Genomic DNA, 26,460 nt, shown 5'->3' on the forward strand with positions numbered 1-26,460 from the left:
TATTTTCTGAAAGCCAAATGCCTGTGATAGCTATAGTTATAATCTGATTAATATTAGTACTAACATACAAACTAGCAAAATATTAATGATATACAATTGATGTATCATACCTCAAAATGTTGATCAATTAGTTCAAAATACTCTTGCAGGGGAATTGAACCAGAAAAGGTACATGCAAAATCTTTGCAGTTTTGCTTCTTGAAATGTTCTTCCAGTCGAAGTATGAGCTCTTTTGTTATCAGCCAAAGGTCCTCTAACTGATCACTCTGGATCCTATATCGTTCTTTGTAAACAAGAACAAATACATGACTAATAAACACACGTGCAAAGCCACATGCATTCTCTACACACCATAGTTTAGATAAGACACAAATTTAACTTGCTAACTGTATCCAAAGTGTATATGAGATTTGCGTAAGAGATATATGTTCACTAGTGTTAAATAAATACTTGTATTTTATTGATTTCGGTCCTAAATACTTTCTAACTTTAACAAGCGATTTTGTAGCACAAAAGGAGGGTATTTGTTGCTTCAGGATTACTTACTTCAGAGTATGTGCGGAATAAATATGCGGAATAAAAAACAAGAACTACCATAACAAGGAAACAAGAGAATTACTAGATGATATCAAGTCATAACAACAGGCTGTCTGCAATTCTCTGCCATAACACAACCTTAACGAGCTTTTCTGAGGGTTGGAGGCAGAAAAAGGCTCAATTCACTTTGGACCATGACAGAAGCACAACACCCTAAGCATCTGATAACAGTGACAACAAACCAACTCCAATCCACCTAAAGTCTTGAATGTCTTGGAAACAGCTATTGAGTTCTTAGAGATAATACACTCAATATAATTTTTATTACACTGTCACTTTCTAGTCACTTCCTGCCTTCTAGTAGGAAAAGTATTACTCTAACTACTTACAGATAACAAAAACATCCAGATATGATAGTGTTGTGTGTCACTCCAGATACAGCTAATATTAGTAGATGGTGATTTTTATTCATCCACACACTATGGCTCTGTAAAATAGGCTTAGTGTAGAAATGGAAGTCTTTATATAAACTTAAGTGAAAAAAACAAATCATGTTATAGCCAGCATTTTCTGTCCCAGCAAATTCATTTAATTCATCACAGTTTAGTGAATTTCAAACTATCAAGCTAGTGGGATGACATTTTATTTCTGCTGTTTCTAGTCCACATTTATACAATATTCTCTTCTGTTTCCAGGAAATCAGAAACAAGTAAATGTTGAGAGGAAAACATTATAGAAAATCATAGTAGGCTTTTTTTTCCCAGATAAACACTTTCAAACAACAGTTCCTTATTTCTTTTCACTACTCATCTACCAATACCTTATGCAAAATGACAGATAAAAATGCAGCTGTGAGGAAAAAGAGTTGCTGGAGTTTGACATAAAATAATTCTTTTTTTGCCCTTGTGAACAACGTTAACAGTAAATCAAATTAAACAGAATTCTTTAGAACTTGAATGTACTTATTTAAAATTTTCTCAACATTAGTAATTCAAGATTGTTTGACATTAGCACTGGCATCATTCCCAGGTTACGTATTTCACTGAAAAGCAAATGACAAATTCTATTTACAGTGTAACAGGAAAGAAGCAAGTTTTATTTAAAATCATGCCTGTTAAAGAAAAGAACACCATCTGCTAAAGATAACATTTAACCTAATATCCATTTTTTAAACACTCACAATGTAATGGCTGGACTTAGTTGGATGTATCGCCATACTTTGCCTTAAGTGATTTTTTCCTTGAGGGAAATTAGCTCAGATGTTTTCAAGCCAAATTAACAGTCAGTCCATTGATAACTGACATATCTAATACATTAATGGTTTAAAAAGGATAAAACTAATTTCCTCCAAAATGCATATTTAGTTTCCATACATTGTTGGTCAATACAAACACAATTTAATTTTACCATGGCCTGAGTAGAGAGCATTGCAGTAATTTGCTTTACATCATCTTCCAGCTCTCAAAAAAGACACATTAGATTTAGAAACTACAAAACTGAGAATCTGTAGTTGTACTAAACACATGCTTTAAACAGAAATACAATGAAAAAAATAGAGAAGTAACTGTGCTGCTGCTTATCCTGTGCTTTTTGTAACAGCTAACCAACTTGTGTTAGCTTTTTGTTAAAATAAGCTCTGTAACAGAAAATTAGAACAGATTTTCAGAAAATTCTCAAACAAAAACCAAGAAGTCTGAGAAGCACCAATAGGTTACTGTGCCAGTTTTGTTTGGAGTAGAGTTGATTTTCTTCATAGTAGCCAGTATGGGGCTATGGTTTTGATTTGTGACAAAAACAGATTGATACCACAGGGATGTTGTAGTTATTGCTTCCACAGAGTCAAGGTCTTTTCCGATTCTCAGACTACCCCATCACTGTGCAGGCTGGAGGTGCACAAGAAGCTGGGAGGAGACACAGCTGGGACCAGCTGACCCTAACTGACCAAAGGGATATTCCATACCATATGATGTCATGCTCAGTAAAAAAAGCTGGGGAAAGAGGAAGGAAGCAGGGGATGTTGGAAGCAATGGCATTTGCCTTCCCAAGTAATGGTTACACGTTATGGAGCCTGGCTTTCCTTGGAGATGGCTGAACTCCTGCCTGCCAATGGGAAGTAGTGAAAGAATCCCTTGCTTTGCTTTACCTATGAAACTGTTTTTATCTCAACCCACAAGTTTTCTCACTTTTACCCTGCCAATTCTCTCCCTCGTCCCACTGCGGGGTAGTGAGTGAGTGACTGTGTAGTGCTTAGTTGTTGGCTGGGGTTAAACCACACCAAGGGTTACAAAGGCTTTTAACACTACAACAGGTTGTTCAACCATCACAACCTGTATGGTTACCCTGCCAGTAGGTTCTCTGAAGGAAGTCTAGACGATTCAGTCCACTTCTCAGCTAGGAAGCCCGTATCAACAGAAAAAAACAACAAACAATCAAACAAAAAAGCCCCCAAAAAACCCACAAAGAAGAAAAACAAAAAAACCAAAACTCAAACAAAGAAAAAACCTAAACAAACAAAAAAAAATCCAAACAGCCACAATTAGAAGTTAAGTCTTCTTGATACTATGATTAAAAGAATGTCTTAAAACATTTCAGGGGAAAAAAAAACACCTTAAAGTTTTAACCTACATTGGGCGAGCTTCTTTTTAATATGTGTTAACTGTCAAAATGAACATCAGGATGGGTTCCTTCGCAACAGTCCTCTTGACAGTCTGAAGTAACATCTTCAATGACTACACTGTTCAAAATGGATTAGCTAATACAATTAAAAACACATGTGAAAACAGGTATCATTCATATTTGCACCTTCAGCAGTAAAACCCAACTATAACGTGTAGACTTTCATTCCTACATGTAGTTCTTCCCATTCAGAACTCAAGGTCCATTTGATAAGTGATATAGAAAAAGTTGTCTTCTTCAACTGTCAAAGATTAACTCCTTTCATGGAAAAACAGAAATAAAGGTTGATGAGTCCCACTGAACTTTTTTATGTTTCTGAAACACCATTACTGCCAGTCACTATTTACCAACACATACAATTTCCTTTTTGAAGAACAATTCCACAATTATAATGTTACTTAAGCACTTTTACAAAATATAAGTTATATAGCAGAATAAGGACATAATTTGATCTGCATTCATTAGTTCCATATAAGATCTGTCCACTCAAGTACAACCATTTTAGTATCTTGAAATTCTACCAAACAATGCTTTTGTATTATGGATACTCTATTACATTTTTTCCAAATAGGTTTTACTTAGGTAACATTTCAAATAAGCAACCCCCTCCTAAGAAATTCTGTAACCAACCCAATCCAACGCATGAAGAGGATGCTGGAAACAGGCTGCTAACATAGAAGGTGGCATCACACAACTTGTTTGTTTTCTAAAGTAAGGATTCCCAGGCACAAGAAATGAGTAGTCACACCAAGAGAAACAGATATTTTGAATCTCCTTTGTAAAGTGAACTTCACAAGTAAAGCAGTGTGGGAAAGTTTATAATAAGACTGCAAGTGTCATTCCTAGCTAGTGAATAAACAAACCTGAGAGGAAAAGCTTGAGGGTCTGGGGTGGGGGAATTAAAAGTTATAGCCTCACTAGAAGCTAAAATACATTCATTACACAGACACAAATTTGTCCCTTGCTCAGCATCAAATTTAGCAACTATGCAAAACAAAGTCCAAGTGAAAGATTTAAAATGTAATCCAGAAAAAAGTTAATTATAAATCCTATAAATTCTTTAGCTTTTAGAATCTATCATTGCATGTCTAGTTAGTTTAAACTGTTCAAGATCTACTATTTAAACACATATTAAAAACAAACTAACAATAAAACAGCATGCAAATAATGTGTACACAAAGCAATGCAAACAATGTGTACACAAAGCAATACAAATAAATTTGAACCTTAGAAATGTAAAGTGAATCTTGGTACAATGAAATTTACTCTCCAGATGGTTTCTGTTTTTAACACATTTGATTACATTAGAAAAGATATTAAATATTATCTCATAGCCCACAGCTGACGCCACCAATATTTATATAACCCATCATGAATACTGATTTTTGAAAGCAGTGAGGCAGATTATTTTTGTGTTGAAAGAATTTCACATCAACAAACTAGGTTCTGATTTCTCAGTTAAAACAGTTTTCATAAAGCATTCACACAGTGTTCCATTTGAACTCTATGCAATGCACAATAGGTACTCTAGTTTTTCAATTTGTTAGTCTGTTGTGTTAAAAGAAGACTTTGTGCCCTGCTGGCATGGAAAATGGTAAACACAATTGAATTGGTCTGGTTCCAATGCACATGCCAAGAAAGGGTTTAGCAAGTGAAGTAGTTGTACAGGGCAAGATCATAAACTCTCCAAACTGAAGAGAACCGATCTTTTTTAAAGAGCTCAAACTCACAGGTGGTTGGAACATGACTACTTCACTAACTGCCCTATACAACAGAAACTGGACCAGGTAACAGTATATCTACACGCATGTTCATACATTCTGTAAACATAATAGGAAGGATATTGAATCCATAACCCTGTACTTAGAAAGGCATACTGGCATCTAAAGATACAGACAGGCATTTACTTAGGTGTAGGGAAGCAAGCAAGTAGGGTCTAGACGATGCCTAACTGAAGTCAAGGATTACTGAAAGTCAGTGCAGAGTTAGAAACCTGCTTTTTAATTCCTTCCAAATTTCCAGTAGATTACTACTACTAAACACAGGTGCTGAAATACCTTTGAGGAAAATAGGGCTTTTTCTATTATTATAATGACAATGTTAACTCATGAAGGAAAAAAAAAAACGCTAAAAACCTAAAGAAAATCCAGTTTCTTCAGAGAATTGTCACTGTAGTGTACTATATTATGAGTATGATGTTTTGTTTTGTTATAAAATGTTGTGCCTTCACCAGTAATGTAATTGGATACTTCGAAAAGGATAAGAATCAGTTGATTAACACTTTGAAACTCCTGTGTTAGTTCTCACACAGTGATTATCCTTCTTTCATGATCCATATTCTCATTCTTTACGTATATTAACTGATTATGAGGCTGCTTTTATATGTATACTAATAGCACTTACGTGATGTTTTTGAAGCAAGAAGAGTAGTTTTTGAACCAGTTAAAAACTGAAATCCCAGAGCATTTGCCTGGTCATCCCCAGATGGATCAACAAAGTCTGAAAAAGAAAATTAAATATGGTTTTCTATAGTTTGACACCACTACTCAACAAACCTCAAGCCACACCCAGGAGCACATCAACCTTTGCATGAGTAATTTAGGAAAGGCAATCTGATGAGACTGCTTCTCTTCTTAAGGCTCAGAAGTTAACAACATCAGCAGTAGTTGGGTGTACCCTCCCTCCATTCACAAGTGGAAGCTGAGCAACACACTGCAGATTTCTTTGAGGTTCAGTCTCTACCATCTAAAAAGAATTCTGATTAGTGTATACCCCAAAGACAACCACCTTTTACCAAATGCAAGGTCAGCTTTAATTCAGATATTTATGCAAAAATAATGTAGAAATTAGAATGAAAATGTTTAAGCACCCTCTGTTTTCAGTTTTCAGCACACAGCACAACACCTAGCTTGCTAAAACTAGCTACTCTGCAAAGTCCATGCAAATCCATCATTCTTTTCATCCCATGTAGTGAATGATATCAGCTTAAAAGGTTCAATTTTAGAGTACTGTATTTTACAAACTACTGCATGTCACCTCTCCTCCCAAACTTCCTCTAAAAATAAGGCAAAATGGGGAGCAGAAGAGACGTAACTTTTATTGATTACTCCAAGAATCTAAAGTTCCTTCACAGATCATATCATAAAAGTGGGATGAACAGAAATCAGATTTTAATATCTTCTGGAACACATTAGGCCTATGCTTTGTGCTACATTTTCAACAACGCATCCCTAGGTTAAAAAAAATACTACTAATAATAATGCTCTATTCCAAAAGTATGTCTAAGCAGAAATCCATAAGTTTATTACTGCTTAGCCATAATGGAACCCTATGATTAAAACCCAAAAATGTAGAACTTTGGAAAAAAAAATTATCTGTTTCAAGTAAGTATTACATAGCACACACATTTGAGAGGAATTACATATTTACTCTCAAAGTGAAGAAAATCATACTATCAAAAAAATATAATCATGCCCACTCCACCGCTCTCAGACAAATGTACTACAAAAGCATTTCAAAAAAGAGATGCAGCTCCACCTTAAAAAGTTGTTGGCCTGTACAGCTTTCAGAAAACTGTTCCAGAACATTCGGCCTCTGAAGTTCAGAAACTTAATCACTGCCAGACTGAGCTTACTCACAATCACTTATAGCCCTGTTTATTCATTTCTTCTTGTGCTAATAAGATCATCTAGATCAATTATACAGACACAAAATATTTACTGAAGGCAACTGTATTCCATTTTTTTGCCTGTGCTTTATTAAGCTAAATGATTCCGTTTATTTTAATTCTCCTCCTCAAATCCCTAGATAATGTTCATAGACTTTTTCTACACTTTTGAGCTTGAATTAACTTTTATTTAATACCATCAATGAGCACTCAGTGTGCTGATGCACAGTAACATGATATTAGTTTCCTGTGTGGCAACATTTTGTCTAATGCATACTCAGTTCTTTTTTGTTTGCTTATGATTGTATCACATTGTACCACAGAGTATTCCTGTGGTAACTTTCACCTCCTCAATCTCTTGCCAATTATGAGTACATAATTACAGCAGAAATTATTTTGATAGCATTACACTTTATAGTACCCAAATTCATTCTTCTTTTTCTGGTCCTAAATTGCACCTTAATCATCTTTCATACTATTTTAATATTCTCCTGACTATAAAATGTAGATCAGGTTTGTGCATCTAAGTACACCTTCTTTTTAGTCCAAGAAAGCTAATGAAACTATTAAATAAGATCAGCTCCAGAATGATATATCAAGAACTCCACAAATCTTCCTCCAAAGTAACCGTACCTCTTATATACAAGATTTAACACTTTTTCTTTGCCCTGCTTATCTGTTTTCCCAATTACAACACCACTGATGTGATTTTATGTAAAATGATTTTCTGGATACATCAACATTTGATCTATATCATGTCCCCTGTGTAAAGAAATCTGCAGTATTGCCAGAGACAGATATACTAGCCCAGATGGACTATTATTGAAATATTATGCTATCATTTCTTTTTAAATATCCTTTTTAAACATTTTAACATTAGCTTTGTTAAGTACTTCAGTACTTTGGACAGACAAGCAATTCCTGTTGAAGTTACTGACACATCACCTATTATAGATAAAATCAAAGACTTACCTGGAAAAATGGTGAGAAAACTGATGGGAGGTTTATTGGTATCAATCGTTAGCTTGTGGTTTGCTGCTTTTGAAGGCTGAGCTGGAAAGCAAACTAACCGCAAAGGCAGCCTGAAGTTACACTGTGCAACACTCAGTACTCCTAAAACAAAAGAACAGAGATTCATCTTTTGTATGCATCTCCTGAATACAAGATACTTCATACTGCTGTCCTCAAAGAGGTATAACAAGATACTTTTAACACAAGTGAGAAATATATTAAAACAAAAACTACATAAAACTCTAGATTTTTGTTCCATTTTCTACCTAAAATAACTTTACATTTGAATATTTTTAATTACCTTTTCAACTGAATGGGAAAGCAAGAGTTACTAGCCAAATCCACTACATACCTGTATTTACACCAATTACCATGCAATAAAGATCAACATTTCATTTAGTACTAGACAAACAATTCTACTTTAATATAGACTATACTTGTGTGATTACTCCTGATACTTTTAAACAAAATTGAAGCATGTACGTTTTCATCAGGAATATCACAAACTAAATCCTTTTTAAGAAGAACACTTTTATTTTTACTCTTTTTTTATACCCTTAAATAACATCTATGCAACCTTCATATAATCCATGAGGGTTTGGCTTAGAAAAAACTGTATCTAACAGAGATTATTACCCAAAGGTATGTGAAATTTTATCTTTCAACTCATTGCATCATAATAAAACAGAACTGTAGAACAAACTGCATACTACCTTTGGTACTGGGATTTAATATAATAAGCAATTTTATCAGAATGGTGCAAGAGGAAAGAGGAAGTTTTAACACTAACATTTAGGAAATATGTTCAGTAGAATGCGTACAATATTTGCTCAAATAGAAACATTGTTTAAAATTGCTGGCATGTCAGAAATTGCCCAGTATGTTTTATGTGAAAGGTAAAAGGGCTAGTTGCTCTGAAATACAAAGTTCTTGCAGAGTTGGGCAGCCAGATTACGGGGTTTTTGAGGAGAATTTTCTGAGGAAGCAACTAACAGGGAAACTTTGTTTTGTTTGAATACAGACATCACTACAGGCACCAATACTCATCTCACTGAGGACAGTATTAATGTCATAGCAGCAATCACTCATTCTCTCCCAAATAATCCATGAAAATCAAACACTAACCCCAACACTCACCTCAGCAGAATTTAACAAAGTACATTTTTAGAGAGAATAGAGTAAGTTACTGTCATGGATTGTATGGAGACAGAGAAGTCATGAAAAGTTATCAGTCATGTAAGCTTGGCAGGTTAGTATAAAAATAGATCTCAACCATTCAACAGTGATCCAAGCAACCTTTTTTGCTCACAACTTTGTTGCTTGGCGGATCCCTTCAAATGAAAAATTATTTCTGATACTCATATCAGGGGGAAAACGTTACTAGAAGGCTCAGATTCATCCCTCTCATTGTCAATTCATTAGCCCTTTTGGCTGGCAGATAATGCCTTCAAGTAACTACTCTGCAGCAGCTTGTAAAAAGACAAAATCACTGTAAAACAAGCAGAAAGCCCATTTTGAGGACAGGTCCTAAAAACTAGGATATCTCTGGGTTCCAAGGAAAATTCCTGAAAAAATGCTTGACAATAAACCCACGACCTTTCCGAATGATTCACTCAACCGTATCTTCATCATCTGATGAGAAAATTAAAATATTTTCTTGATGACAACGAAACACAAACATCTCATTATTGCACTTAAACATGAAGACTTGTCAACAGGAAAAAATTAGTGACAAAACTAGCCAAAAATATTTTGAAATATTCTTATTTAAACCAAGATGTTTTTCTTCTTGTTTCAAACCAGCTTTTCCTAGATAGTCTGTTCCCAGTCTGCCTTATCATAAACATAACTTTTCAATGTTTCAGATAAAGTTCAAATAAAAACTAAATCAAATAGTATCTGACTTTGGGAGAGGGCAGGGGAGATTTGTAGCTCATGAGCCCAAAACAACTATATTTTAGAAGCAAACCAAAAAGCTCCAACAAAATCTGTCACTACAGTGAAAAACTCTTGCTGGGAAATGTTTTCAGAATATTTCAGAATTTTAAATGGTAGTAAAGAAACACAAAGCAGTAGCAATGTGTGGAAGCCAGAACTTCCTCAGTGCTTTGGTGTTACACCTAGCAATACATCTCTATCTAGATTTGTGATACATTGCACAATATACAGTTTTAGCACTGTAATAAAGAAAAAATGTGATAACATTTCAGATCCTCTTCTAATTGAGACATAACAGAAATTTTGTAACATTATCGCATAAGTTACTACTATTTAAAGGCATACTATGCACTTATCTGATAAAAGTAATAAAACAGTTATATGCACTGAAGATTTTCCTTCCAAATTGCTCATTCATCCATCTTAATTATATACATATATATATATATGTATGTACGTAATTAAAAACATTAAAGCTCAGATCTCTGATTTAGGATATGAAATATTAAGATAATTTATACTTTTTCTGGTATTGATGTCCCTAAACTTAACTAATCCAGTGCAACTCACAGTAACCCAAGTAAATTTTGTCCCAGATAATTCTGTCTGTTTACTGTGCTCCACAATACTCTCTTCAACATCAAGTTTTCATCTTGAGTAGAAATTTCTTAAAACAAACTCCAAATCTTCATTTTTAGAATGTCACCCTTTCAAATTACATACACTTATATAGTTTACTGACATATTTACTCTATTTTTTAATAATTTTAAAAATCACTTTGTATAGCAGAAATCTGCCACATGGTGATAGATATTCTTGCCAAGAATAGTATTCTATTGAGATGGTTCAAGCATCTGTTTCCTGTATGGCACCTTAAGGTCCCCTGAAATATCCAGAAACCAGAAAGGGAAGGGAATCATTAACACAGTTATCTACTCTATTACTTCAATTAGTATGCTCGCAAGAGCATACGTATTGAAAAGCAAGACTCAAATATGTATACATTTGTTTAGGAAAACAGCAAAACTGAAAACACCCTTTCAGTTCTCTCTAAATCTATGACAAGCAACTTTTACCCCCTCCCCAAAACATGAGGGAATTTGTTTTCAATATATATTTTTTAAGTTAGTGAAATATCTTCTACACGGACTGTATTTTTTCAACACATATACACAATTACTTTGTAACATTACCCTTCTCTCTTTTTAGTCTTCCTATACATAACCTAACTAACTTTCCAGTCTTGTTTTGTTTTTCAATTGTACCTTTCGCAAATATCTACCACAATCACAGTTAGGTTTTGTACTGCTGGTATTCTCAGTTAGAAAGCAGCCTTTTAGCCTTGAATAAGATGTTTCCAAAAAGAATTGGAATGAAGAGATGTTAAGTGACTTAATTCCCAGAGCTACTCAGTCCAAACAGTACGGTATTAACTACAAATCCTTAATAGCTGTTTCAGTTGCACCAAAAAAGCTGTAATTTAGCTGCCTAAATACTTGCTGAAACTCAAAAAAAAGATCTCAAAATATGGTAAAGAACATATAATTGTGTTTTCCATTTCCAATCTCAATGCACAAGGCACTTAATAGCTTGCAAAATTTCTGTTACATATGAGAAAGTGCAATATACGTCAGGCTGAGAGAGCTGAGTCTCTTTAGTTTGGAGGAAACTGAGGGGTGACCTTATTAATGTTTACAAATATAAAAAGGGTGAGTGTCACAAGGATGGAGCCAGGCTCTTCTTGGTGACAACCAATGGTAGGACAAGGGGTAATGCGTTCAAACTGGAACACAGGAGGTTCCACTTAAATATGAGAAGAAACTTCTCAGTGAGGGTGACAGAGCACTGGAACAGGCTGCCCAGGGGGGTTGTGGAGTCTCCTACTCTGGAGACATTCAAGACCTGCCTGGACATCTTCCTACGTAGCCTCATTTCGGCACTCCTGCTCCAGCAGGGGGATTGGACCGGATGATCTTTCAAGGTCCCTTCCAATGCCTAACATTCTGTGATCCTGTGTGATTCTTCAGTGCAAAGAGAGAGGGGAAACCCAAGATTTCTCCAGGGAGCCTGCACTTGGTATGGTGAGGATGCACAGTAGGGTCATTGATGTAGTCAGATGTATTGTTTACAGTGAGCACATATTTCGAAGGCACGGAAGGAAATGTTTGCAAGTCTAGTTCTGCCAGGGTACTGGGGGTGCTCCCAGGCTTCAGCGGCTGGGACCAGTCTCCCCTGGGACCCCCACCCACTGCCACTGTCTCCTGCCAGGGGCCCAGGGGACGTGTCTCAGCTCAGCCTGGGGCCTTGAGTCCCTGCCTGAGCCGTGCTGTAGGCGTGTGTGCCCGTCCCGTCTCTGCCGCTGTCCCAGGCTGGGCCTGGGCCCTGCCCTGCAGAGAGCGGCTCTCCTGGATGGAGGGAGCCCTCAGGGCTGGGTCAGAGCTCGTCATGCAGAACTCCGGGCATAGCAGAGCAGAACTTTCCTATTCTGTTTGCTCACCATGAACTGAATAACGATGAGACTACTATATCCCTGAAATGCCAGGGGGGTTTTAGCTCCAAAACCACTTTCAAGGACACAAAACACAAAGAAGAAAAGTAGGATCAGGATTTTGTTTCTTTTATTTAGTTTTATTTAGTTGTTTAATTTTGTCCGTTTGTTTGTTTGTAGGTGGGTTGATGGTTGCAGGTTGGCTGGTTGGTTTAGGCTGGATTGTTTAGGATGGTCGGTTGAGATCATATAGGTCGTTTGCTTTTGGTGGTTTTGGTTGGTTTTAGGTTGTAGTTGGTTGTTTTGGATGTGAGAGCAATCTGGCTGAGACCTCTGTCACGCCGTTGATGGCCAGGGTTGATTGGACTGATGTGGCTGGCTAGACAGGTGTCCCCTTCCTCCCTCCCTGCTCCATGTGTGTCCTTCCCAAAGCCAGGCGGTCACTCCAAGAGGATGACCTTCCCTGTTGGAGGGGTACCATTCATGGGGCAAGGGTATACGGTAGTTGCGCTCCCCTTCTAGAAGCTGCAAAGAAGTTCAAGGTGCATTTGTAGGAGCTGGGGTAGTCAAGCTTTCAAGACTGCAGGCACATCCAAGTGAGGCACTGCATGGGGTAGGGTGTTTGTTGGTTGGGTTTTGGTCATATAGGTTTTTTCGAGTGTTTTAGCTTGTTTGTTGAAGTGTTGTTGATTTAGCTTGGTTGTTTTAGGTTGGTTTTGGTAGTTCTATTTTGGTTTAGGTCATTTGCTTTAGGTGGTTTTGTTCAGGTTGTTTATGTTGCTTGGTTTCATATTTCTGAGGTTGGTTTAAGTTGGTTAGCCTAGGTCGTTAGTTTAGCTTGGTTGTTTCAGGTGGTTTTATACTTTATTAGGTGGGGTTTAAGTAGTTTGAGATTGTTTAAGGGCTGGCTTAGGTTGTTTAAGATGGGTTGGTTTAGATTTATTTCATTTGTTTGGATTTAAGTTGCCGAAGGTTGGTTGAAGAACGCTGGTTTATGTAGTTTTAGGTAGGATTGTTTAGGTCATTTGTTTTAGGTAGGTTGGTTTAGGGTGTTTTGGTTGGTTTATTTTGGTTGGTTTAGGTTGCTGAAGTTTGGTTGAAGAACGCTGGTTTAGGCCATTTTAGGTAGGATTGTTTAGGTCATTTGTTTTAGGTGGGTTTGGTTTAGGGTGTTTAGGTTGGTTTATTTTGTTTGATTTAGGTTGGTTTAGGTAATTTGTTGTAGATTGTTGAAGGTTCTTTTTAGGTTGTTTGTGGCTGATTGTTTGAAGTTTTTTAAGGCAGATTGGTTTAGGTTCTTTAAGGTTGGCTGTTTTGAGTTGTTGAAGGTTGGTTTAGGTGAGCTGTTCTATGCTGGTTTAGGTAGGCTGCTCTAGCTAAGTTTAGGGCCACCTCGTGGAGCAGCAGGCACCCAGCCCAAATGGCCCAAAGAAGCCGTGGCAAGGGGCCGTGCTCAATGCTGCAGAGGAAGGCAAAAAACCCCCAGAGACACTTGGTGTCCCACATCGGGGGAAAAAAAAGCCTTCCTCCCCCCAGCTGCAGGGCACGAGAGGCCATCTTCCTGGTGCTTGAGCAGCAGGTAGGAACCGAGCCAAAAGGGCCCAGAGGAGCTCTGCAAAGTGGTCATGCTCAATGCTGCAGAGGAAGGCAAAAAACCCCCAGGGACCAGTGCCAATCTGCCCCGGGGGAAAAAATTCCTTCCTGACCCCAGTGCTGGCGATCGGCTGTTCCCTGAGCATGTGAGCCAGACCTGGCTCCTTGTCCCACAGGCTGCTCACACCTCCCAGGACCTGCTCAAGCCCTATCCTGTCCTATCCTATCCTCCCTCCACCTGGAGCCATCTCTCAGACTTCTGAGAGTGCCCAAATGCCTCTGAGCTGATGGAGCTTCGGGTCAAGAATCCTTCCTGTGCCTGTCAGGACACCAGTGAGTGCTCCAAAGCACTGCAACCCCTTGCAACCACTCTGTATCCTCTTTCTTACAGCTCCTGAGCCTGTCTGCGCGTGGGATGAAGATGGCGAGTTCTGCAGTGCTCTTCAAGAAGGCATCATGCCCTCGGTCTTGCCACTGCTATTCAGCCAAAAAGGCTTTCCATCCAGCCAGCCATCAATCAGATAGGTTTGGAAGGTTGCCCTGTCAGTCCCTGTGCCGTTCCTTCCCAATGCAGCAAGTGACATTTGCTGCTGCGCTGTCATTTACGGTGAGGTTGTCTGCTTGGGGAGAAGTCTTGACTGGTTTTGTGCTGTTGACCCTATCTTTGCTTGCACTTGATAGCTCTTTTCCTCCTTTGGCCTTCATCCTTGCTATCTTCCTTGAAAGTCATGGCAGCCCTCTCAGCTTTGTCTTGCTTCTTCTAGCCGTTGCCTTCTTCTGTAGGCCCTCCGTGTTCCTAACCAACTACTTAGTCTTGATTTGCTTTCATCCTGGATGGATTTTATCTTTCCTCAACCTGAGGAAGGAGCAATGTCTCTAATGGTCCAGGTGAGTGCTGACCAGGGCTTTGCACGAAGGCTTGCCTTTCCTGTGGCAGTGCCTTGCCTGACACACCAGCATGCATTTTTCTACTCTGATGTGTTCAACCAGTGCCAGAAACTGATGGTGCTCCGTCTGACGTTGTGTTCCCTATTTCTAGGTTGTAGATTTTCACGCAGGGTTTCTCGACGTAGGGGATTTCTCTTGTGTCGGAGCTTCAGCTTGTCGGGAGTATGGGGGCTGTAGAACTACTCTGTGAGCTAGTGCTTCTTCTGGTTGATGGATGCTGAGGACCTGGGATTTGTCTAGTTTGGAGAGATGGAGGCTGAGAGGTGACCTCGTTGCTCTCTACAGCTTCCAAGGAGGGAAAATGGAGAGGGAGCTGCTGATCTCCCTGATAGCCAAGAGCAGGAGGTGTGGGAACAGCTCAAAGCTGCATCCATCAGGGGAGCTTTGGACTTGAGAAGAGGAAGCTTTTCTTTACCAAAGGAGTGATCAAAGCCCTGGAACAGGGTTCCCAGGGAGGTGGTCGATGCCCCTTGCCTGGTCAGTGTTGAAGAGGCCTTCGGACAATGCCCTTAATACTATGTTGTAACTTCTGTTCAGCCCTGAAGTGGTCAGGCATTTGGAGTAGATGATCATTGTAGGTCCCTTCCAGCTGAAGTCTTCTCTCCTTCTGTTCCTACCTCCTCCTTTCCCTAGCAGTACATGCTGAAGAAATTTCTGCTGTCGTTGCTTCCCATCCCTGCACTACCAGAAGGCACTGAATACCCTTAAGCATGTTCCATCTTCGGCACTGGCTCTGTCACCTTGTGGCAAGAAGGCACATACCTTCTGATGGGGGTGAGAGCCCTGGGCCCCCTTGTAACATCTGGGTATCCCACTTCTTACAGCTACTGGCCCTGGCCCCACAGGGGATGAGAATGGTGAGCTCTGCACTGCTCCTCAAGAAGGAATTCCCTCGGTCTTGCCACTGCTATCCAGCTGGAAAGGATTTCCATGCATCAGATGAATTTGGAAGGTGGCCCTGTCAGCAGATTTCCTTGCAGCGGAGAACCTCCAGCAGCCTCATGCAAGGTTTTCCTCCCTCAGACCCTGCCCTGTGATTCCACCAGCTGCTCCAGTGCTTCCTCGGGGATGTGTTGGGGCTGCCCCCGGGCCAGCTCTGGCGGTGGGCACGGGAGGCTGCTCCCTTTTATAGTGCCCTGGGGCATTGTGACCTCAACATTGCCAGGTGCTGGCATTGTGACGTGGGGGTGACAGAGCCACACATGTGCAGCCCCCCACATCTCCCCCCTCTGCCCGCTCACCTCTCCACCCAGCACCCTTGGGAGGAAGCCTTTGGGGTGCTGGCCCCGAATCAGTTCCTGTAGCTACAAGCCAGGGGAATAATCAACCTAATAGTGTCCCTTTTTTGCAAAAATACAGTGTGGATTTGTTGCCGGTCCAGCCTTACTTCCTGTAGCACTCCTGCCTGTGACGATCTCCCGTTCAATTACAGGAAGGTGCCTTCTGACTGGCACTTTGCGCAATGACTCGCTGCATTTTGACCTTCTCTTCCTTAGATACCTCTTGCCTCAGTGGATGTTTTGGCACCGATGGGTTTGGGGACTCAGCGGGTTTTCTCTCTGTGAGTGTTCAACGCTGGGACCTTCCTACCCGTGCCCTACGACCGTGGCTTCCACAGCAAACTGTTCACTCGGGTGCAGTTTGCAAATCAACCCTTCCCCTGCAGCTCTTGACAGTATGTGATGGGGAGAAGGTAACAGTGCAATATTTGTCATATATATAGTCCAGTGGTGCGTTTTATTTCCAGCCATTATAGTGGTGTTTCTTTATGCTCTATACAGATCATGTTTTGGGGGGCTTGCTTTTGCTGGAAGCAGCTGCTAATTAACGAACAGTTGAGAAACAGTCTGCTATGAACTCACACACAGAGTCTTCTAATTGAGAAAATGTTCCTGTCTTGATGTTTTTTCTGCAAATTGCACATGGCACCTTGAATAAAAAGATGAAGCTTGATTGCACTGGGTTTAGTCTGACTTGTGCAGGACTGAGGCTGATGAGAACAGGCCCATGTGTCCGTGTGATCCCATCCGTCTCTTTGCTGGCAGGTTGATCAGTCCCCCTCATGGCCATCTTTTCACTCTGTGCCTTGACAATTTTTAGTGCATGAGAGGAGGAAACAGGCAAGAGGTCCCAAAGCTGGGGCTGTTTTCTGAGGTGAGGTGGCTGCGTGTAGGAGAGAGCCCTGGCAGAACTCCCAGCCGGGCTGGACCATTGGAGAACCCAGAGTCCCCGGCAGTTCAGCCGCATCTCCCAGCGCTCAGGGACCCGGCTGCTGCGGGTACGTCTGCTGCCTCCTGGCACATCTCCTTTTCTCCTTTTTCTGCCCTGGTGAGATCACACCTGGAATATTGTGTCCAGTTCTGGGCCTCTCAGTTCCAGAAGGACAGGGAACTGCTGGAGAGAGTTCAGCGCAGGGCAACGAAGATGATGAAGGGAGTGGAGAAAGGCTGAGGGAGCTGGGGCTCTTTAGCTTGGAGAAGAGGAGACTGAGGGGTGACCTCATTCATGTTTATAAATATATAAAGGGTGAGTGCCACGAGGATGGAGCCAGGCTCTTCTCGGTGACATCCAGTGATAGGACAAAGGGTTATGGGTACAAACTGGAACACAAGAGGTTCTGCTTAAATTTGAGAAGAAACTTCTTCTCAGTGAGGGTGACAGAACACTGGAAAAGGCTGCCCAGGGAGGTTGTGGAGCCTCCTACTCTGGAGGCATTCAAGACCTGCCTGGATGCCTTTCTGTGTAACCTCATCTAGGTGTTCCTGCTCCGGCAGGGGGATTGGACTGGATAATCTTTTGAGGTCCTTTCCAATCCCTAACGTTCTGTGACTCTGTGATTCTGTGTGATCACCAAAATATCTTTACTACTTTCTATTTTTCCCAATGAGCAAATGTCTTTTTAAGTCTAAGCCTCATTTACTTTCAATTTTCTCAGATATCCACCTCTTCATAGCATCAAATCAAGGATGATAATTACTTATAGAAATAATAGGTAAAATCACAGCTCCCTTCCAAATCTGTTTTATTCAGCATATGCTGTCTGTCCTGAAACCATTCTATCTTTGCACTTTCCATTTACTCACCTTCAGGATTGAACTCTGCCATATAACCAGCAATGGAAAAAAGAAAAAAAAAAAAAAGAATATATAAGATGCTAGTCAAGATAAAAGGGAAATGTAGTAACAGGTTTTAAAGAACTTAATCCACATTTGCTAAGTAGACAATGCGTAAAGACGTAATACTAGCCAAAGCCCAGACATGAGACCACATTCATCAATAGTGCAATCCCATCCAACTGAGTGACTCATTAACCTTCAGCTGTATGAATCCCACAGAGATACACCGAAGACTGATTTGGCCACAAATCTGGATATCTTAAAAAACAAAGGAGGAAAAAGTCCCTATTCAGATAAACTGAAGTTACAAAGGCACTTAACTTTTGTTTACTACTATATTAGACTTAAGGATTTGATTGCCTTGTACAAGTAACACTGCTATTTGTATGTAATTGAACAGAATTATCCCAGCTTAATAATTTAAACAAATATCCAAAAATTTAGCAAGGCCTTAATTATGCTTCTTTATTTAGAAGTTTTCCAACTTCTACTGTTAAAGGTAAGTTTTTAAAATTTCTTCTACAGTTCTGAAACTCTGTTAGACCTCATGTCTTCTGGAGATTTTTTTAATTGCATATAAAAAATCAGTCATAGTTAAGATACCATATTTCTTTACTTCCCTAACCAAAAGGCTTGCAAAATCCAACCTAATATCTAAAATACAAGCGTAAGCTTAACTAGCACCACCTGAAAGAAATAATACATTAATTTGCTGGTGAGAAATACCCTTCAAATTTGATACTCTGGTCTTGCAAAGCAAAATCACAGAAGCAAAACAAAAAGCAAGCTAGCAAAATCACAGAAGCAAAACAAATACCAAGCTTTCAAAATCAGAGGATCCAAGATACTCAAAGGTATATTGCCTATACAGTTGTACCACAAAATGTGTCTAAAGCCACATCACTAAGCTGGACAGTTATGCATGTACTGCATCTCATTCACAAGGAACAAGCAGGGTCATCACAGAAAGGGACTGAAGTTGTGCAGGCTTTTTGTGTGGGCTCCCAAGAAAGAGGGAGGAGCATCCTTCTCTCCCTCACCCTCTGAACATACCTACAAGACTCATCTAAGGAGGGTAAGATTTCTTTAAAAACATGAGTTTAAGTTTTGGCTAGAAATAAACATTTCTATCATCACACAGCCTATCAACATAAACACAATGGTTAAAGTGAGAAGTGATGTGAAGTAAAAGCTTAAATAAAAGTGTCTACACAGGATAAGGTACTCAAGACCACCACCCTTCACAGAAGCCCTATCTCCACATGCATGTCTTTGACGCCAGTCCACTCCATGTCACCCTTCCATTTGTGCTGGCACAGGCCTGTGTTTGCACAGTGAAACAAATCAGCAAATCTGGCTGAGAAATAACTGTTGACTGTGTGAGCACAACAGGGGAGGAGGTGCAGAAGCAAAGCCAAGCAGTGAGAAGTGAAGAACACATAGTTTAAACTGGTTTATGCAGCATTTAACTTAACATGGAAGCCCTGCCTAAACACAGTTTCTCAGTAGCCTGACAAATTCACAGGGCTGTGTGCAGAAAACTGAGCTAATCAGTCTTCAGTTATGGATAGCAGGGTAAATTTACATATTCTATCACTAGGGTTGTTAGGGCATAATAAAACAGAATGACTTAGTTTCTACTCCTTTGGATTACTTCATTTGTTTAAAATGAGTATGTTCACTTGTTAAAGCGGAAGTGAGGAATAATCACACCCAATGCTTATTCAAATCTCCTCCCCTGTGGCAAGGCAGTTATTGTCACATTTGTGGGCAGCCCAGAAGGCTGAATAGTCATAATGATGTAATTAACTTCTCACTTGAGGAGCTGGTCCCTTAAAAGGCAGCACAGAAGCAAACTGATAGGACAGAGTGGGAAAGCTTGTACAGCTGCTTCCCCTGCTATGAGCGCATGATTTTACCTCTTTAAAACCAATTAGATAACTTAATGATGCTATATAAAATATTAACTAAAACTGAAGACTAGACTCTGATGAACATTATTTCTTTAATTACTGCTGCCTGTAATGTATTTCAAAGGAAAATTTATAAGAAATATGTAAAGAAAAAGACCTCAAAAAAGGCAAAACAAGTTGAAATCTCCAGTGGCTTACCTGTTGGTGTATTATATGAAACCACACAATTTCCTTCAAGTTCTGATGGAGCACAATTCCCCTTCAAAAAGACAGACAGGACCACAGTTTCAGATGCATCTGGTTCTAAAAACAATACAAAATTAAATCAAGTAATAAGAGCATCCAAATGAAAGCAACGTATTTTCTAGCATTTTGGGAAACATTCTACTAAACTATGATAGTTGTTTCCATCAGTTCACATTTATCAAATCACTGGACATGCTTTCAAACATTCTCATAAAAAAGTAACATGACACAGACTATAATAATTTACCTAGATCATCCAAGAAGAACTGATCACAGGTCACTGCTAATGGAGCTTGTACACATACTACCAGGTTTGGTTTCTGTGCAGTCACTCTGCTCTCTATTGTTACCTAAAACGAGTGACATAGAGGAGTATTTAAAGGAAGCAAGAAATTAATCACTGTATAACAGAAAACAAACATAACCAGCAAAAAAATATCAAAAACTTGTAAAGAGCAATTCAGTAACGATGTTTAAGAATTTAAAATTTCAACTTTAAAACCAGTATTTTCCTTTTATAATTCTTATTTACTTACAGTCAATAATAAAACACAATAACTTGAAAGGCAACAAAAAACTGAGGGGATTTCTCATGTTCTTTGTCATTTTAACCCAAGCCAAGCTAATGTTAAAGTGTTAATTAAAATTTTAATATTTTCCAAGTGTCACGTGCATTTGTTCTTATGTAAATAACATGTTACCTCTTTTAGGTGACTAAAGCAATAATAATAATAATAATAATCATCATCATCATCATCATCTAACCAAAGAAATTACTTCCTTTAACTGCAAAGACAAACTCACAAACTCAGAGTCTTCTGAATAACTTCAGAGTCAAGTTCTATTTGATTGTTCACTGCAAACAAATTCTAAAATTCAATATACAGGATTACCCAGCACAATTGCAACACTAGATTATGAGAGCTGATCTAATCGTAAACCTGGAGTTGCTCTGGTTGTTTCTGTTGTAGGCACTTGTTTCTCTGCGAAAGCAATGGATATCAAAAGAATGTCCTTAGCTCAGATCTATAAGTAAAGTATAGTCGTGACCAAAATCTGAATGTGGTCTGCATATACATAAATCATATCTGCTATTTATTATCATCTGGTTTGTATTGCTGGTCTACCAAGGAGCTCACAGCCAGCTTAAATCAGTTCAGGAAAATATTATTAGTTATAAAATTACTCAGGTGTTATGAAGTTTGACTGCTTTATGAGAATTAACATCAACATTCATTTTGGCTTAACCATACATTTAGGCTGTAAACAAGTCCTCAGACCATCCATCACTCTTAATGCTACCAAGGAAAGCTCATGTCTAACTCAAGTAGATGTACACACATCAGGTAAACTTTGCCCCATTTTCTGAAGCCAGAATCTCAGTAAGATGAACAATGAACATGGAAACAATAGCCTTACAGACGCTATGTCAATTAAATGAGCTAAAATCATGCAGACATGAGACTGCACACTTCAGAATTTGTAATCAAGACAGTGACAACGTTACAGGCAAATGCTACTTCAGTGCATTTCTCAATTATGTTTGGCTTTGTGGTGCACACAGGAGCCTGAAGTGAATAATCCTCTTAGCCAGAAACTTTTGTCAAAAGTACCTGATTTTACTAAAACTCTTCAGACAGGACTGTCACTGGTGCATAATTAAATTTAAAAATTAAGTTTTTAATAGAAAAGTAATTGTCACAAATTACGGAAGGTTTTTTTAGAATGCAATGCACTGCCTACAGATTTTTTGGTACAATGATCACCATTACAATGCCAAATAATATCCACTGGTAACATTACCTACTTTGCAGAAGACATGTAACGTAGGCATTTACACACTGGTTGCAGTTGTACAACTCAAGAAAATATTTGATTTTAACATTTATCCCATTTGTTCTCAACTTATCCAAATTCAGTGGTTAAGTTCAAATTAATCTGACGGGAGCCATAACATGCAACCACCATGTACAAGTATTTCTTACTTTCACAGGAACCAATGCTTATAACTTTGTAAATATTAAAGCGTTTAATCCATTAATCAAAAGAACTTTTCCATCAACTGCCATTAATTAGAATGGAGACATATGAAGATCAATTAATTGAATTTTTCATAGGAAAAAATATTCTGGATAGAACCAAATGCATGATAACACCTACACTTACTATTTTTGTTTCATTAGAAGGTATAAGATCTCTAAACAAGAAAACGGAAAAGAAAGATTAAAATTACTATAGACGTGTTAATAGAGTTGGTAAAGTGTTTGTCATTGGTCTTACAATAGCAACGAGTACATGAGGGAGAACAATGGGAGTTACCCAAGTTCCAACATTGAAATCATAAACATTCTCCAAAACTTGAATTTGGCAACTATGAACACAATACTTTCCTCTGTAATAACTCACTTATACAATATATTTGCTCCAATGTAAACTAAAAGCTGATCAATTCATAACTTTCTCTGGAGGTAACAAATTTACATTACATATTTTAAGGTACCCTAATTTTCACAAACAGCCTGATTCAAAGTCCAATATCGTTCATCTGAACTGCATCGAGCAAAGCTGTCACAGACTTCATTAGGATTAGGATTTTATCCTGTATCATTTTAGCATTTAAAAATGCAGATAAATTTGTTGGACTGAGTAAAACTAAACCACAGCAGTGTTATGGAATCTGGTTCAATAGTCTGGTTACCCGCTAAACGTTTCTCTCAGGATGGACGGTTCTTAAAAACAAGGTTCCACTGATATTCCTAAAAGATACTCTCAAACTCAGAAATGAAAATCATTATCCTTTTTAGGTAATACTAAGGAGAAACTCCACTTGCGCACACACACACATTTTCTTTAGAATCACTTAAAGGCAGCAGTTCTCATGGAGGACTGCAATGATGACAACTTTCAAGTTAGATTTTTCCAGCATTTTTTTTTTTCATTAGCAAAAGCGATGAAAGTCTTTTTGCAAAAGAAAGTCTATTTTTGTTTATTGACAACTAAAAAGGCAGATGAAGATAATAAACTTCACATTTTGAGTAACCAGATATTTATTCCCTTTGAAATGCATTGGAAAAATTATTCTTATCACTTCGAAAACAACTTCCACCCTAATCGTGTTTTCGTGTCTGCTTCTCGATAAGCCTATCACTTTCTGACTTTTGGTAGAAGGCTTGCTAGAATGACACCTTGTCATATTAAGCAGAAAAAAAATTACATACATATTGCATTTCAAACATTACTCATTTTCACGATCTAAGTGAAATATACAGAAAGTGACAGGCTTGTTAAAATTTGCCACCAGTAATCCTGAATGCTACTGTTTGAGTTGGGCACAGTACCTTCACTGTGACTGATGGTACTGCCTCTGCTTTTACCTCACTGTCAATGGCTTGCTGTGAAGAAAAAGATGAAAACAGAGTAAATTCAATATGATGAATGAGTGGACACAATTAATGCAACAGTACTTTCCTACCATCAACTTGGTAAACAGGGAATTAACAGTAAAGGACTTATCATTCCTATGACAGATTAAAATACACAAAATACATTTCTGAGTTCCTTCTGAAAATATAAAGCCTCTGCTTGAAATTCCCTGTAAAAAAGACAGCAAAAGGTCATGAATGTTGGGTACATAAGAGACTAATACACTTTGATGTATATATGAAAATTTGAAAATGTTTTGTTTGGAACACTACTTTCCACTGTATATTGATTTAAATTCTGGAAATACCTTCTGTTATTCAGCAGGGAAAGGTGACTTCCAATCTGCTAATATATTGTATACATACCGTAGTTTGTACTATAAAATCACTACACACTATCTTATAATCAGAAATATATTTTGAACTTCAAAAGAAAATTATAGCAGATATCTTGTTACCTCTGCTAATTTCTTTTTCAACAGGCAATTCCATCTAATCCAAAATCAATCCTGACCTTGCAGCCTATTTCAATATCTGATTTTGTACTTATATTTCATTTTGTAATAGGTCAGCCCCTACAGTTTAAAAAAAAAGTTCCTGTTTGTTTAAACTGTATTATTTTAAGGAAACACTTCACTTCTGCTATAATAGCAAATTACTGACTTTACACCTTCTCATAATAAAAGAGTAAATTAAGAACAGTCTGATGTCCTCCACCCATCCTCCTTTTCATCCCAACATGCCAGTATAAGGTCCACATCTGCAAAGTTCCCAAGAAATCATAAAGTTCGTAGGCTCTCTGGTTCTAGAAATAGGCCTTTCCTTTGTACACCGTGTATCTTTTTCGGTTAAAAAAGCATAGCTATTTCCATACTGGCTTGCCATGCCCACTGTCGCTGGTGACCAGCAGTTGACCCTGAAGCCATAGCAGGGGTGCAAAGAGATTGATCCTCACGTTATTCAGCTTTCAGAAATCAGCTGGACTTCCGGGATCAGAGGGCAGACACAAGAGGTGGTGTCAAATAACCAGAATGGTTCTCCACTTGCTTATCTAATCCATTTTAACACAGCTATATCCTCTTTGATTTTACCACACACATAGCAATTTAAATCTTTTCACAAATGCCGAAGTAGTATCTGCAAGCCTGTAGTTTCCAAGATCACTGCAGAAGCCCTAAAATTGTTCCTACATTTGCTGAGTTGATCCTTCCGCATAAACTGTAAGATCTTATAAGATTTTTGCTTTTTAGATGGCTACTGAAGGAATCTCCAGCAAAGCCTACCACAAAGGTAACCGAGATATATGGACAGCCTTGGAAAATAAAGATTCAAGGTCATGGTTCAACTGATACTGAGTTACTTACATGAAACAGCCCATTTGCACCTGGAAGGTTAAGCAAATGAGCAAAGTAGCATTAGAGCATTCTATGGATCTAGCAGTTCTAAGTGTGGTGAACAGATTACTGCAGCTAGCTAAGACCCTGACACACTGTCCTTTTTTCCACAGACAAACACTAGGACATTAGCACACATTACAAAGAGGTCTCTTTTTTAAAGAATAATAGTAGTAGAGGTAGGAGTAGTAATACTAAGAGAGTTTGAATAAATATATACCTAAAAATATTAAAAAGCAGCTCCATGTATATTTTTTAAACAGTAAGTAGCCCTCACAATCAGTTTTGCAGAAATTAGTGGGCAGAAATGACTAATTACAGATGTTCTAGTGCAATGAGTATTTTCTGAAGTGTTAAAGTGAAAAGTTTTGAGACACTATTAGCTCTCTTGTGTTTTAATTTGAATTGATTTTCATAAAGTACATAGGCATACAAGATGAATAAACTAATTAGGTTGCAATAATGCCTTGCCAGAGAAAGATTATTTCTTACAATGCATGGTTTGTATATTCTATCTTTAAACTATCCACAGGGTGACACTTCTACTGTTTCCCTCATATTATTAACTGCTCACCATTACAAATGATTCTAAGTTCTTTTTCACTTAAGTTTGCTTAGCCAAGAATCTAAAGGTCCCCAGACAGAAGATATTAAATAATTTAAATAATTCTAGTTAAAGTCATTAACAGAAGTGCATTTTAACTGACAGAAAACTGGGGGCTATGCAGAAGCTCAGTCCCACAAATATAAATAGGCAACAATCACTATCCGCAATTAACTATTATTTACTCAGGTATGAAATCAATGTTTTCAGAGTAATTTCCTTTTTATACAGGTACATACAGATTCTGCATCCAAATCAGGCAAAACTTCTGCTGTAACAATTAACTTTCTGTGTTTTTCAGATTTGGGCAAAATATCTGAAAAAAAAAAAAAAGTAGATCAGCTCTCCTTTAACAAACATGAGGCTATGTTTCTAAAAATAACACAATATCAACAGTATCAAGTTTCAGACTTAGATCATTACACCTACTAGTGTACAGGAAAAAATAACAATGTATATGATTTTTGACCAAAGAAACTTCCCAGTTTTATAAGATTTCTACAGACAACCTAAACCTGGACCTCATTCTGGATTTCTGATTCATGTATGGAAAAGGACTTAGATGCCTTCTATAACAAGATTTCACACCTACTATCCATGATCTTCAGAGATTGTATGGAATTTTTAAACTTCTGTCTTCACGTGCGTATACTAAGACACCTATAAGAAATAACCATCTCCAAAACACATACTGCACATCTCATGGCTCTTTCATGTAAATATTTTGATAATGAATACAACAGACACAGAAAGGTTCAGTGACTAATAGTGTAAAATTAAAATAGATCGTAAAAATTCCTGTGTGTAAGAAGGTATACGAAAGTTTTATGTACAGAACATTATACGGCACTTGGTTACAATACCTGATGTTTTCCAGGACTGTCAACATACGAGGGAAAGAATGCT

The 26,460-nt window shown here is 38.3% G+C and overlaps 1 protein-coding gene across 5 annotated transcripts in view; it reads right to left on the reverse strand.

Moving 5' to 3' along the window:
• BBS9 (Bardet-Biedl syndrome 9) overlaps positions 1-26,460 on the reverse strand; it is a 330,225-nt gene that overhangs the window by 242,329 nt on the left and 61,436 nt on the right. For 4 of the 5 annotated variants that reach the window (XR_011737694.1, XM_065831489.2, XM_071804830.1 and 1 more), the window contains 8 exons: positions 25,794-25,870; positions 23,473-23,526; positions 20,382-20,484; positions 20,087-20,191; positions 17,943-17,957; positions 7,853-7,993; positions 5,617-5,712; positions 111-283 (listed from right to left, as the gene is read on the reverse strand). Coding sequence is in view for 4 of the 5 variants with exons in the window: in XM_065831489.2 (XP_065687561.1) it covers positions 111-283; positions 5,617-5,712; positions 7,853-7,993; positions 17,943-17,957; positions 20,087-20,191; positions 20,382-20,484; positions 23,473-23,526; positions 25,794-25,870 (764 nt within the window). In the remaining variant the exon portion in view is untranslated. The remainder of the gene's footprint in view (positions 1-110; positions 284-5,616; positions 5,713-7,852; positions 7,994-17,942; positions 17,958-20,086; positions 20,192-20,381; positions 20,485-23,472; positions 23,527-25,793; positions 25,871-26,460) is intronic. The other variant, XM_065831490.2, reaches the window with a different exon arrangement.

The sequence above is a fragment of the Patagioenas fasciata genome, chromosome 2 (assembly GCF_037038585.1).
Source record: "Patagioenas fasciata isolate bPatFas1 chromosome 2, bPatFas1.hap1, whole genome shotgun sequence".
Classification (NCBI taxonomy): Eukaryota; Metazoa; Chordata; class Aves; order Columbiformes; family Columbidae; genus Patagioenas; species Patagioenas fasciata.